This window comes from Suricata suricatta, chromosome 14, assembly GCF_006229205.1.
Source record: "Suricata suricatta isolate VVHF042 chromosome 14, meerkat_22Aug2017_6uvM2_HiC, whole genome shotgun sequence".
Lineage (NCBI taxonomy): Eukaryota > Metazoa > Chordata > Mammalia > Carnivora > Herpestidae > Suricata > Suricata suricatta.
This window is the reverse complement of record NC_043713.1, coordinates 36,436,961-36,451,422: the sequence shown is the minus strand read 5'-3', so window position 1 is coordinate 36,451,422 and position 14,462 is coordinate 36,436,961. Positions and strand designations below refer to the sequence as shown.

Here is a 14,462-nt window from a genome sequence, read left to right as displayed (position 1 = left end):
ATAAATCTCTAAACCATGCAAACTAAGCTATAGTAACACAAAGCAGAACAGTGGTTGGGAGCTGCAGGAAGAAAGGGAGGAGATACTCAAGATAGAAGGAAACTCCTTGGGTTGCTGGACGTGTTCACTATTTTGACTGTGGTGATAGTCTCACAACTGAATGCATATGACAAAACTTACCAAACTGTCTATCCTAAATATTTGCTGATTGTTATTTGTCTGCTATATTACAGTAAAACTTGTTTTTTAAAAAAGCATCTGCACTCCATGCTTGGGAGGGCTGGACCCAAACAAGTTATTTACAGGGACATCAGGGTCTCACTTGTACATCCCTAAGATTTCACAGATCAGAAGACAGTCCTGGGCTGGGACAGAAAGCCCTCTGCTTCTACCTCGACCATCATTTCAGCCAGCCACCACTTTTTCAAACCTGTACCTCTTCTTCCCAACATCTCAACCTAAACCATATGTCTCAATCCTTCTCCTAATTTCCCCTTACTTACTAAGATATTTCCAAGGACACAACAATATCCTTTCCTATCATGGTATGTGCCCCCTCCCAAATTTCAGGTCCTTCTCACCCTGATCCTTTAGCCACAATGAGGACTGTACTGGCAAGAAAACTGTTTAGTTTCTATTTCATTTATTTCTGATGTAGTCTTTATTATATCTTTCCTTCTACTGGTTTTGATTTTGGTTTGTTCTTTTTCTAGTTCCTATAGGTGTAATATTAGGTTATTTATTTGAGATTTTTCTTGCTTCTTGAAGTACACTTGTATTGCTATAAACTTCCCTCTTAGAACAGCTTTCGCTGAATCCCAAAGAGTTTTGGACTATTATGTTTTCATTTTCATTTGTCACCACATATTTTTAAATTTCCTCTTAAGTAAGCTATTTAGAAACAGACCCTGTGGCCTTCGTTGATGGCAAAGTAGATAAAACTCCAGCTTCCCCGCAATTCAGGAATTGCTAAGCATTACTTATTTTTAGGGCAATGGTTCTCAAATGTGGTCCCAGGACCAACAGCACAAGCACCTGAACCTGGGCTCCCACCCCAGACCTACTGAGTGGTAAACTCTGGGGATGACGTCCAGATAAAAAAGTATTTTAACACGGCTTCCAGATGATTTGAAGGCACGCCACTGTTCTGGGGGGGAAAGTAGAGAGGACAGGAAGGAAGTTAGAATAGAAGCACACCATAGAATATGAAGGGAAGGTGGAGTGGGGATTCAAAAAGAATAAGATAATAAGAACTCATTATGTAGTCAGAAAACCTACCCTGCCCCCAGAGATCTTTCCTGAAAGACGTTTGGTCATTCACGCCAAGACCCGGCAGGTAGGGCAGCAAGGTACCTGGCTCACCAGGTCGCTAGCTACAGTCGGGCTGAGGTCAGCTTCGCGGAGGTTCAAGGGTTAACTGTCGGCAAACATCCTCCGACCAGCGGCTGCGGCTGCGGCCGCCGCCCCCGTGCGTGTGCGCAAGTGCGAGGTCCCGGGCCATAGAGCTGAGCAATCCTCCCAGATTCCTAGAGCGGACGCGGCGATGGCTGGTTCGCAGCACGTGAGGCTTGACCGCGACCTGGAGAACAAGGGAGGTATGGGTGGTGATAGGTCGCGGGAGCCCGGGGAGCTCGGGTGATGTCGCCGGCTGTGCTGCCTTGGAGCGCCTCCAGGGAGCCCTGTGTGTTTTGTTGAGTCCATGAGCCACTCCTGGGCTCGGTGGCTCCTTGGCCTAGTGTGCTTTGGGTCCCCGGTCAGCGCCTGCTCGGCCTTGGGTTCACCTGAATGAACACCAGAAACTTTGAGGGCAAGTGGAATCAGGAAGGGAGATGCATTCGCGCAGATGAGCCGAGCGTGCCCGGGAAAGAGCAACCTGCACGCGTGAGTGCTGGGAAGAAGGGAAAGAGGGAAAGAAAAACAGAAAGTGATGAGGGATCCATAGTGTCCGTTCGGTATGGTAAAGGCGACCAATGCAGTGTTAACCTACGGAACAAAAATTTTAATTCCCTCCTCTGCGTTATCTTTCCAGTATGCCTTTATTTCAGTAGCATTAATCTCCAGTTATGTTTGAAGGTCTCTAGACTTGGAATAGAAAATACATGTCCAAAGAATGCCCGACTCCTGGATGATGAGCGAGGAAGCTTAGCACTTGGAGATTAAATGAAATTTTGTTTTCTCATTTCTTTTATATCTAGGGGATGTTTCTGGTGGTCTAGTCTCCACCATGATTTTCTTCCAAGCCCACTGGTGCCCAGTTGCCTCCAGGCTTCAGACTCCTATGTGGACAAGAACAGCTTACTAAGGAAATGGTAATTCTCCAGTCGCTCCCTGAGATGTTAAGTGTTCATTTGCAGCCCATGGAGATCCACTTTGATTGTGAATCTCAAGACCACCTTTTGTCAGGTGAGAAGCTGTGTGTTATATATTTCTTAATGTTTTAGGTGGTGGGGAGGATTGTTACTGGTGCTGTATTAGCGTTTTCAAGTGCTACTGGTATTCTTCATTGCCTACCCCTCACTCTGTTAGGCAGTACTATCTCTTTAGTGCTGCAAGCACAGTCACATGGCTTCATTGTGAATTTTAGCCATCAAATTTTCATGGAGTTCCCTCCTCTCCATGATTCCCCAGAGTTATCCATTTTCCCCCGTTATAACCACCTCATCACCAATCTGTCAGTGTTTGATATTTTCCCTTTAAAATCTTCTCAGGCTATCTTTTATGGGGGGCCTAGTGGCTCAGTCAGTTAAGTGTCCAACTTAAGCTCAGGTCATGATCGCCTGGCTTGTGAGTTCGAGCCCCGAGTGGGCTCTGTGCTGCCAGATCAGAGCCTGGAGCCTCTTTCTCATTCTGTGTCTCCTTCTCTCTCTGCCCTTCTGCTCTGCCTCTCTTTCTCAAAAATAAATGAACACTAAAAAAAAATATTTTCAGGTCATCGTTTTTATGTATTATAGTTTTATGTATTATAGTTTACAGTACTGAAGTCTGACAGCCTGGATTCAAATACTAGCTTTGTCATGATTCTGTTTCCTCATTTTGTAAGTATATAATAACTCATACTTTGGAGGTTATTTTGAGGATTGTGTCTATTACTACATGATAAAGAACCCCCAAAACTTGGTGACCTAAAACATCAGACCTTTGTTTTTTTTTAACGCTTACTTATTTTTGAGAGAGATCACTTGCATGCGTGCACAAAAGTGAGGAAGAGGCAGAGGGGGTCGGGGACAGAGAATCAGAAGTGGTCTCCATGCTGACAGCACACAGCCCTATGCAGGGCTTGATTCCGGAATCCAGCTTCAGCAGGACCAGGGTTCCCCTAAAGGATGGACAGTGTCCGCACGAGAGAGATGAGAGTCAGTGAAAGGGGGAGGGAATGAGAGAGCCACAAGTTTCTATCTGATCACCGCAGGCATCTCTGCACTGACCAGAGAGCCAGCTTTATTTATTGAAAAAAATGTATGGAGAACAAAACGGAAGTGGCAATCACGTTAGACAGCGATTTCTGATGACAAATTCTTTGGTTTGTAAAAATTTCCCAGAACATAGATTGGTAAAAGACTCATGCATAACCTTTATCAATAGTGATTGAAGTAGGTGACTAAATGCTTATCACATTGGGAAGGAAGGTATCTTTAGCATTTAAATACAAGGCCGAAATACAATATTTTTAGCATAGTCAAAGCAAAAGTTAGTTCTTTGTGGGCAAGGGTCAATTGCCTGTTATAAGAGCAAATATTACATTTCCTGAAAAATCTGTCTTTCTTCCCCTTGAGAAAACAGGCTGTTGACCCCTGCTCACAAAGAACTAACTTGCCTTTGTTAGCCTGTTTTCTTGAGGGGAAGAAAAACAGGTTTCTCAGGAAATGTAATATTTGCTCCTATAATCACAAAAGGAAAACTCCTATAATAAGTTCCTTCACAAGGTACAATTCGCATATTTTTTAGCTTAAGAAGACAAGTCGCTCTTGATGCCAGTCAATAATGCTCCCTGGGGGTTGGTGCTTCAGCGAAAGTAGTTGAGTGGGGGGTAGACATCGGTCGCCATCGGGCAGGAGGCCTTGCAGACCTGCCTTTACCTCACAAGATTTTCTCGACTTCGTGAGTTCAGAAACGGCTTCCAGCACCCAGCCTTATTCCTTGAGGTACCTAACTAATTATATAACCCATTAGTCACGATCCATGAATCAATACAGACATGTATCTTAGGCTGTATTGCCTTCCATGAATATGGACATTCCGATGTGTACATGAAATTCTGCCTACTGGGAGGATTTGCCTTTACCGGTGTGTTTCAGGCCACTCCAGAGTCAGGGAATAAGTAAAAGATTCATTTGCTGCTAGTGCCCACACACTGGTCAGGCCCATCTATAAACCAATTTTGTACTTTTTCCTCCTCTGTTAACTGGTAAGAGAGAATTCCCATCAGGCCATGAATATAGGCTCATGGAGAGGGGTGGTGGAGCAATAGGAAAAGGTACTGTGGCAACCCAAGTCACTAGCACATAGAATTTATTTGTCTTCCGGACTTGCTTTTATAATGGAATGCAGGTTTGTATATCCAGTTTCATGCTTTGCTGGATCAAATAGCTAGTTCACGATGGTCAGTTTGTAATAGTCATTTGGTGCTCTGTGGTCAAGCCTTAAGTCTATTAGTGTGCAAGTGCAAGCCAGGGTCTGCCTTTCACCTAAAATATGGTTGTCGGCCGAAGAGAGTATGGCCTTACTCCACTGTAGTTCTCTTCTACAAGCTTGCAAGAGGCTTAGTACAGCATCCCTGACTGCTGCAGACACTTCTAATACCATTGGTTATGCTGATTAATAAAGTCCTGTGACAGGACAACTTGCATTGCAACCTGGACGTCTACAAGAGGCCCCTTTTTTACTCTTTTACTTTTGAGTCTCACTCAAAAATAACAGCCTTACCAGTTACCCACATTGGTTATTTCAGCACATTTGACTGTCGTATCTGTTGCCTCAAAAATGCAGGGCTCACCAAATATTGTGCCTTTCTGGGGTGATAGCAGTTGGTTAGAGACAGAAGTGAAGGAAAGAACAAGCCGCATGACTCTCTGAGGGAAGACTTGCAGGCAGAGGGAATAGCAAATGCCAGGGACCTTTTGATGTAGTAGGAACAGGGTCGTTTTGGGGTAAGCAGAGAATAGGGCTGGTTGTGGAATGAAAAGAGAACAGAGAGAAATAGCATGAGTTTGAACGTTCAAGCCATAGTAAGGACATGGAATTTATTTCCAGTGTAAAAGGAAACCATTGGAGCATTTTATGCATGATGCTATATAAAGATCACTCTGCTGTATGGAGAATAGAAGAAAGGTGTGTTAGTGAGAATAAAACAAATGTTTTAAGAAGAGAGTAATCAACTATGTCAAAAAATAATAAGATTGAGAATTGGATTTGTCAAAATAGAGCTTATTAGGAATTCTAGTAAGTGCAGTTTTGATGGAGTTAAGGAGATAAAAGCCTGATTGCAATGGGTTAAAAAGAACAGACTTAATATTGGTTAGAATATAGAGGAATGTGAACTCACTCAACAATGAGACCCCAAAATTCTGATCCTGAGTTTATGTAACCTGGAGAAACACTTGGATAGATGCATCAAAATAAATGTACCAGCAGATTAATATCTGCATTGCTTGAAACAACAAAATTTTATTGTCCATTGAAGGAGAATGGGTAAATAAATTGTGGTATATGTCACGCTATAGTGGTGAACATAAATGGACCACAGCCACACACATGCATATGGATGAGTCTTCCAAACAATGTCGAACTAAAAAAGCAAGTTACAGAATACACGTGATATAATTCCATATATATATATATACAGTTCAAACATGCCCTATTTGTCTGCTAGGGCTTCCTAACAAAGCGGCACAGACTGGGTGGCCTAAACAGCACAAATTTATTTACTCATAGGTCTGTGCATTAACGTTGGTCATCTATGCTTTGCTTTCTTCGAGAAGTTTTATAGTTTTAGTTTTTCTGTTTGGTTTATATTACGTTTCTAGTTAATATGTATGTATAGCATAAGGAAAGAGGGTTAATTTGTCTTATTGTTCAGTTCTAACACGTTTTGTTAAAGAGACTGTCCTTTCACTGTTGAATTGTCTTGGCAACTTTGTTGTCAATCAGTTTTACATATATGTTTCGATCTATTTATGGACTCAGTCTTTTTTTTAATGTTTGTTTATATATTTTTGAGGAGTGGAGGAGCAAAGAGAGAGGGACAGGGGATCTGAAACAGGCTACATGCTGACAACAGAGAGCCTGATGCCACTCAAACTCAGAAACCATTAGATCATGACCTGAGCTGAAGTCAGACACTTAATCAGCTGAGCCACCCAAGCACCTCTATTTATGGACTCAGTCTTATTCCATTAAAAAATATGTCCGATGTTATGTACTGCTTTGATTACTGTAGTCTTAGAATAAAACTTGAAATTAGATAGCATAACTTGTCCAATTTTGTTTTTCTTTTCTAAGACTCTTCTATGCATAAAGTTTATAATCAGTTTGTCGATATCTACAAAAACGTCTGCTGAGGTTTTGATTGGGGTTGCATTGAATCCATAGATCATTTTGGGAATAATTCCATCTTAACAGTATTAAATCTACCTTTCCATAAGTGATGGCATATATCTCTGTTTATTAGGTCTTTTTTAACTTCTCTCAGCAATGTTTTGTAATTTTCATTATAAAGATAACACATATTTTGTAGAATTCATGTTTGAATATTTCATTTTTGGGGCAGTTAAAAAATGTTTCTAGGGGCACCTGGGTGGCCCAAGTTGATTGAGTGTCTGGCTCTTGATCTCAACTCAGGTCTTGATCTCAGGGTCATGAGTTCAAGCATGTTGGACTCTGAGTTGGTTGTGAAACCTACTTTAAAAAAAAGTGCTTTTGTTTTGTTGAAACCACTTGTGTGTAACTTTTTTTAATGTTTATTTTTGAGAGAGAGATGGGGGGAGGGGAGGCAGCAAGAAAGAGAGAGACACAAAATCTGAGCAGGCAGCTCCAGACTGTGAGCTGTCAGCACAGAGCCCAATGTGGGGCTTGAACTCCTGAACCATGAGATCATGACCTGAGCCAAAGTCAGACACTCAACTGACTGAGCCACCCAGGCACCCCCCGTCCAAAAAGAGTTTTTAATTTTTGGCTCTAATTGTTCGTGGCTAGTATACGGAAATACAATTGGGTTTTATATATTGTTCTAATAAACTCATGTACAAGGTCTAATAACTTTTTTAACACACTTTAGAATTTTCTGTATACATGATTGTGTAGTCTATAAATAAAGACAATTTGACTTTTTTCTTATTTGTATCTCTCAGTTATTTGTCTAGTTGCCTTGGCTGGTAATATTGAATAGAGATTGTATAGCTGAAGAGAAGTGGTAAGAGAGAGTATTCATATTTTGCTCCCTTGTTCCTAGGAGGAAAGCATTCACTGTTTAACCATTAAGTATGATGTTAGCTGTTGCTTTTTCTTTGCTTTGTATTGGAGTAGTTAATTTACATATAACATAATTGATGTTTTGATTTAAATATACCATATTCTCAGGACACCTGGGTATCTCAGTCAGTTAAGCATTCAGCTCTTGGTTTCAGCTCAGGTCATAATCTCACAGTTTGTGAATTTGAGCCGTGCATTTGACTCTGCACTGGTGATATGGAGCCTGCTTGGGATTCTCTGTCTCCCTCTCCTCTTTCTCCCTATCCTTCCCCTGATTGCTCTCTCTCTCTCTCTCTCTCTCAAAAATAAACATTTTTTTTAAAGAAGAAAAAGATATATCATCTTCTTATTTGTTATTATTTATCCCATCTTTCATTTTTTTTCCTTTTATGCCCAATTTTACATCATCAGGTTCTTTTGTTTTTCTTTTTTTTCTCTATTAGCTTATTATGTCTACATCCTTTTATTGTGTTTAATTGTTACCTCATAGCAGCCTTTTTCTGACAATATTCTGTGAGAATTAAGCACCAGTGCTCTAGAGCCTTTGTTTAATTAATGTACTGACGTTTCTCCTGTATATCTATTATGGTACTAGCTGTGTACCATCTTTGGGAGAATTAAGAAAATGGTCATCAGATCATTTTCTGTCTTATTCTCTTATGGAACCCTGGTTGAAATAGGCTGCTTTAAATCTATTACAACATATATGTTTGATTTATTACAGTTTATCTTAGTTTACTATTTCTAGGACCATCCAAAGAGACTAAAATGTTTTAGTTTTATGTACCTCCCTCCTCTTGTGGTTTTTTTGCCATGTATTTTAATTCTCTCTATATTGTAAACTCCATAAGACATTTATGTTACTTAAGTCAGTACACATTTAGATTTACCCATAAACTACTTTTTCCAGTGCCCTTACCTCTGGTAAAGGGAAGAAGCCTTTACTTGGAGACATGAGATTTTTTTACTTTTGCCCTTGAAATTAATCTGTGTCATGTTTTCAGCTTTCTAGACCATTTGCAGTCTGACAACAGTATGCCTTTTATAGTAAACACCATTTTACAGGAGGCTGAAAGTCAAGAATTCCACTGGAACTCCTACCATCACAGACATCTGGTATTGTTAAGCATAGGAATGGCCTCCTCAAAAATCAACTCAGAAGAGATTTTTGATCTTTTCCTGGATCACACACTATACTTAGGAAATCTGGTTACTGAATATGGCTCTTCCCAAAATGGGATATTTTCTTAGCCGCTTCCTTGTAATAATCAGGACAAAAGAGATGGAAGATGATATAGACCTATTTTTGAAAATTCAAGATTCTGTTCTGACCATTCCTGGACATTAATACTTCCTTCTTTTCCCTAATAGCAGCCTCTAATCAGCCTGGTGGGTGGTCCTCCTGGTGACAGCCAGGCTGCCACTGCCTCCACCTCCTCTTTCTCTCCTTCCCCCCAACCCCCCACCAAGTACTCTTTCACACCATTGTTTACCTTACTTACGTTAATTAATTGCTTGTGTGCTTGTGTATTAGCTTTTAGTCAAACTTTCTTAATTACTATGACTAAGTTGCAGTATTCTCAGATCTCCTGTGACAAATATATACAGAACATATCTGGTAAACCACTTCAATAAATGGTTATTATGGTCCATTACTTATTAATGCTTCCTAATTTCTCTTTTGAAGGATAATTTTCCGTGTTTTGGAGCACTCCTGTATTATGATGGTATTTTATAGGAAATACAAATCTATTTCACCTCAAACTTTCTTACCCTATGGAGAATACATTCCATTTGGATTTTTTATTGTTCTAGATGGTGAGACTAAGACCAAGATTGGAGAGACGGCTTCAGAGGAGGAAATTACAGCAAAACTTGAGCCAGTGCCTGAAGAATCTGGCAACCCCAGAAATGATGCTCTCCAGGATTCTGAATGCAGAGGATTCTGTGAATTTGGAGATAAATTAAATGAAAAGGATCAAAACCTCTTTAAAAGAAGACAGCATAACTGTGATGAATGTGGGCAAAGCTTTACTTGGAGTACAGGCCTTATTAGGCATCGAAGAACCCATTGGGAGAAACCCTATGGATGTGATAAGTGTGGAAAGGCCTTTAGTGTGAGCTCAGCTCTGATTCTGCATCAGAGAATTCACACTGGGGAGAAACCCTTTCCTTGTCCTTGGTGTATTAAAAGTTTCAGTCGGAGCTCAGACCTTATTAAACATCAGAGGGTCCACACTGGTGAAAAACCTTATAAATGTGATGAATGTGGGAAAGCCTTTAGTCAGAGTTCTGATCTTACTATCCATCAGAGAATCCATACAGGAGAAAAACCCTATCAGTGCAGTCATTGTAGTAAAAGTTTTAGCCAGCGCTCAGATCTGGTTAAGCACCAGAGAATCCATACTGGAGAGAAGCCTTACACATGTAATCAGTGTAACAAACATTTTAGTCAGAGTTCTGATGTTATTAAACATCAAAGAATTCACACTGGAGAGAAACCATATAAATGTGATGTGTGTGGGAAAGCCTTCAGTCAGAGCTCAGATCTTATTCTGCATCAGAGAATCCACACTGGGGAGAAACCATATCCATGTAATCACTGCAGCAAAAGTTTCAGCCAGAACTCAGACCTTATTAAACATCGTAGGATCCACACTGGAGAGAAACCTTACAAATGTAATGAATGCGGTAAAGCTTTTAATCAGAGCTCGGTCCTTATTCTGCATCAGAGAATTCACACTGGAGAGAAACCCTATCCATGTAATCAGTGTAGCAAAACCTTCAGTAGACTTTCAGATCTTATGAATCACCAGCGAATTCACACAGGAGAGAAACCATACCCATGTAGCCAGTGCAGTAAAATGTTTAGTCGAAGCTCAGACCTTGTAAAACATCAAAGAATTCACACAGGTGAAAAGCCGTATGAATGTGATGAATGTGGGAAAACCTTTAGTCAGAGCTCAAATCTTATTCTACATCAGAGAATCCATACTGGAGAGAAACCCTATCCATGTAATGACTGTGCTAAAAGTTTTAGTCGTCGTTCTGACCTTGTTAAACATCAAAGAATACACACCGGAGAGAAGCCATACGAGTGTAACCAGTGCTGTAAAGGTTTTAGTCAAAGCTCAGACCTCACTAAACATCAGAGAGTGCACTCTGGGGAAAAGCCCTATCGTTGTGATCATTGTGAGAAAGCCTTCAGTCAGAGTTCTGACCTTATTCTTCATCAGAGAATTCACACTGGAGAAAAACCATACCCATGCACGCAGTGCAACAAACGTTTCAGCCAGCACTCACACCTCATCAAACACCAGAGAATCCACACTGGGGAGAAACCATATAAATGTCATGAGTGTGGAAAAGCTTTCAGTCAGTGGTCAGCTCTTATCCTACATCAGATGATCCACACTGGGGAAAAGCCATATTCGTGTGATCAGTGTGGCAAAAGCTTTATTCGGCGCTCTGATCTCATTAACCATCAAAGAATCCACGCCAGTAAAAAGGCCGTATAAACTCGATGCATGTGGGAAATCCTTCAGCACAGGCACTGAATTCATTGGACACCAGGGAATCCACACTGGGGAGAAACCCCACAGGTGTATTCATTGCAACAGAGGTTTTAGCCAGCTCTCTGATCTTGTTAATCATGAGATAGTCCATTCTGGGGAAGACAGTCTAAATGTGATGAATGCGTGAGAAGCTTTCACCAACTTCTATTCAGTACTGGAGACACTAGACCAGAAAAAAAAAAAAAATCTTAGGAATGCTATTGAAGATTATGAAAAAGAATTTAATCAATGCTCAACTCTTGTGCTACATTAAGGGAAAAAAAACACCACTGGACAAAAAATAATTTTACAATGAAAGTTCAACTGAGAGCTCGGACATTGCTAAACTTAAGAAAAATTCTGAGGAGGAATCCTGTAATTGGGAAAACCTTCAAAGTGAGTAAAAATATTACTGAATGTCAGCAACCATGGAAATGAATTTCTGCCATAATGTAAAAAAAAAAAAAAAGCCATTAGTCCTTCATTCAAATACAATCCACAAGGGAAGAGTTTTATCATTATAAGAAATGTATAATAATGTTAATGCAGAACCTTATCAGATACTGTCAAAAATCAGTGTGATGGGTCTACAATCAGAGCTCAGAAGGAAATGTACTAGTATTGTAATCTCAAACCTTTTAGAAAGCCCTAATTACCTATTGCATATCAGAGAAGTAACCTTAGCAAATGTAGGGAAAACTTAATTCCCTTCCGTATGTTAATTGATATTCACTGGGATAATGAGCGTGCCACGTGTCTCCTCACAGTGGAAGAGCCCTGCCTTCTGCCAATGTTAATTGTCTATTATTAAATTTCCTCTATATGAACATGCTCTGCTCTTCTGGTATTACACTTAACTCCATAACTCCAATGCCCCATTTTCTCAGAAAAGTTTCTTTCGCCTAGTTTTGGTGTACCTAATAAATAAGACTTTTCAAGTTCCTGACGTATTCACAGCAAATATGGACTGATTTTGCTTTCACTAATGTAGCCCATAAACTTGATTGCTTTGAAATCCTTCTTCACTACCATTTAATCACAGCTCCTAAATATGTGAAACAGATTTTTTTAAAAAAATGAATTCCATATATCAGAGTATGAAGATTACATCTCCACTATGTTTATCTTATCATCTATAGATTGAACAAAAATGAGTGCTAAAGTAATAACCATGTGACTAATTTGTATAGCATATTCTGTCTAAAAATAAAAAGACATTGATTTTTTTCAAGTGGCAACATTTATCAGACTATATTTTGGGGTTTTTTTTGTTTTGTTTTTACATTTTTAATATTTATCTTAAGAGAGAGTGAGATTGTGCATGTGAGCAGGGTGGGGGGTGGGGACAGAGAGAGAATCCCAAGTGGGTTCCATACTTGACACAGAGCCCAATGTGGGGCTTGATCCCATGAGGCATAAAATCATGACCTGAGCCAAAATCAAGAGTGGGATTCTTAGCCACCTGAGCCACCCAGGTACCCTTCCTTGTTTGTTGATTTCTGACATACATGTTGGTAATAGGCTATATATATGCAAAGTTTTCAACCGAAAAATAGAAACTTTTTTAAAATAAAAATTTCAAATTGCTTTTTTAGTATTAATTATAAAGCTGGTGTTAAAATTCCACTACTATGAATAGTCCCCATAATCATCCAGTTAATATCATTTTAACACATTGTTTTTTACTATGTGCAAGGTATTTTTTTTTAGGTTTTGTACTATAGACAAAGAACATACTGTCCCAACAAAGCATAAATGATAAAGCCTGATGTATACAGGAAACACATGGCTCAAGTATAATCATAAGGGTAGACAAGATGTTTATAAGAGCTCAGAGGAGGTAGAGTTTGATTATAATTGGAAAGAAAAGGGAAAGTTTGTGGAGCTCTTGAAATTTGAGTTTTGAAGGATGGGAGTAGAGGCACAAAAGCAGAAGGGAGTAGGCAAAGGCAACAAAGGCACAGAAGCAACAAGTATAAGAAATAATGTGAAGTATGTCTGTAGCCATCCATTCATTCAATAAGCATTCAGTGTCAGACTCTACTGAGTGCTGCTGAAGGGGAAAGAAAGAGTTCCTGCCCTTATTCTCAACAGTTCATAGAAATAATGACTAAAACATGTACTTAAAAGGGTCAGAATAAGATGTAAATAAAAAATGAAGTATGAGGAAAGATTGTTAAGGAATGTGATGCTGTTCTGAACAAGCAGGCAATTCAACTTTCTAGGGCTTAGTACCCAATGTAAAATAGAAAAGTACTAATTATGGCTGGATTAAGTTTCATATTTCTGCATTCTGTCCTCAAGGTAATGGAAAGCCATTGAGTTCTTTGAACAGAGGAATGACATGATCATCTCACTGCATTCAGAAGAGTAAATTAAAAGGGGAAAGAACGGAGGCGCCTGGGTGGCTCAGTCAGTTAAGTGTCCCACTCTTGATTTTGACTCAGGTCATGATCTCAAGGTCATGAGATTGAGCCCTACTTTGGGTTCTGCACTGAGCATAGAGGCTGCTTAAGATTCTCTCCCTGTCCCTCTGCTCCTCACTCGTGTGCACACACACTTTCTCTCAAAAAGATAAATACATATGTGTATATATATGTGTGTATGTGTGTGTGTGTGTGTGTGTGTATATATATATATATTTCTATATATTTCTATATATTTCTAGTCTTTCCCTATACGGGGGGAAGAGCAGAAAGAAAAACTATTTTGGAAGTCTGGAAATAAAAGCATGAGGGACACAAGTAGAGAAATTAAACAGCATTGACATGCTGATAAGTTGAGAAGTGAGTAGGAAATAAAAGTGTACAATGAGTTATCATCCGTTCTTCGGGAATTTAAAAAAGTGAAGAAGAAAAGTAGGATGATGAAGATTATATCTGAAGTTTACCCCTTTCTCCTTAGAATAAATTTTAAGAACTATTTGCTTACTACACATTTCTACCTAGTGTCATGAACTTAATACACACCCCTATGATATCTTCCTTCTGAATTCCCTATCCTGGTGAATTGCACTGCTAAACACCTTTCTATACAGATGAAATAACTGGTAGCCATCCTACACTGCTCACTCTTCCCAGTTTTCTTAATCCACCTGCTCACTAGGTCTTAGAAATGAGTTATAAAAAGTAACACTACTTCTATAAATGTAAGTAAAAAAATCTGATAGTAACAAGTGTTGACAAGAATGTGAAAAAAAATGGAGACATCATATTGCTGGTGGGAATATAAAATGGTGCAATCACTTGGAAGTTTGGCTGTTTGATGGCTGATGGGTATAGGATATCTTTTTGGAGTGCTGGAAATGTTTTGGAATTAGTGACTGTTGCTGCATATTTTAGAATTTACTAAAAACCACTGGATTCAACCCTTTAAAATAGTAAATTAGAGGAGGGGCAAGATGGCAGACAAATAGGGAGCTCTGTAATCTCTGCCCTTCCA

At 39.6% G+C, this 14,462-nt stretch overlaps 2 protein-coding genes across 2 annotated transcripts in view; one reads left to right on the top strand and one right to left on the bottom strand.

Annotated features, from left to right (window-relative positions):
• The window catches only part of ZSCAN30 (zinc finger and SCAN domain containing 30), a 128,396-nt gene extending 126,942 nt beyond the window's left edge, over positions 1-1,454 (bottom strand). The window contains exon 1 of the mRNA XM_029921663.1: positions 1,279-1,454. The gene's annotated coding sequence lies outside the window, so the exon portion shown is untranslated. The remainder of the gene's footprint in view (positions 1-1,278) is intronic.
• ZNF397 (zinc finger protein 397) overlaps positions 1-12,261 on the top strand; it is a 43,720-nt gene extending 31,459 nt beyond the window's left edge. Inside the window, 2 exon segments of the mRNA XM_029921664.1 lie at positions 9,541-10,970; positions 10,972-12,261. Coding sequence (XP_029777524.1) covers positions 9,541-10,970; positions 10,972-11,169 — 1,628 coding nt within the window. The 3' untranslated portion in view covers positions 11,170-12,261.
• Positions 12,262-14,462: the final 2,201 nt, after the last annotated feature.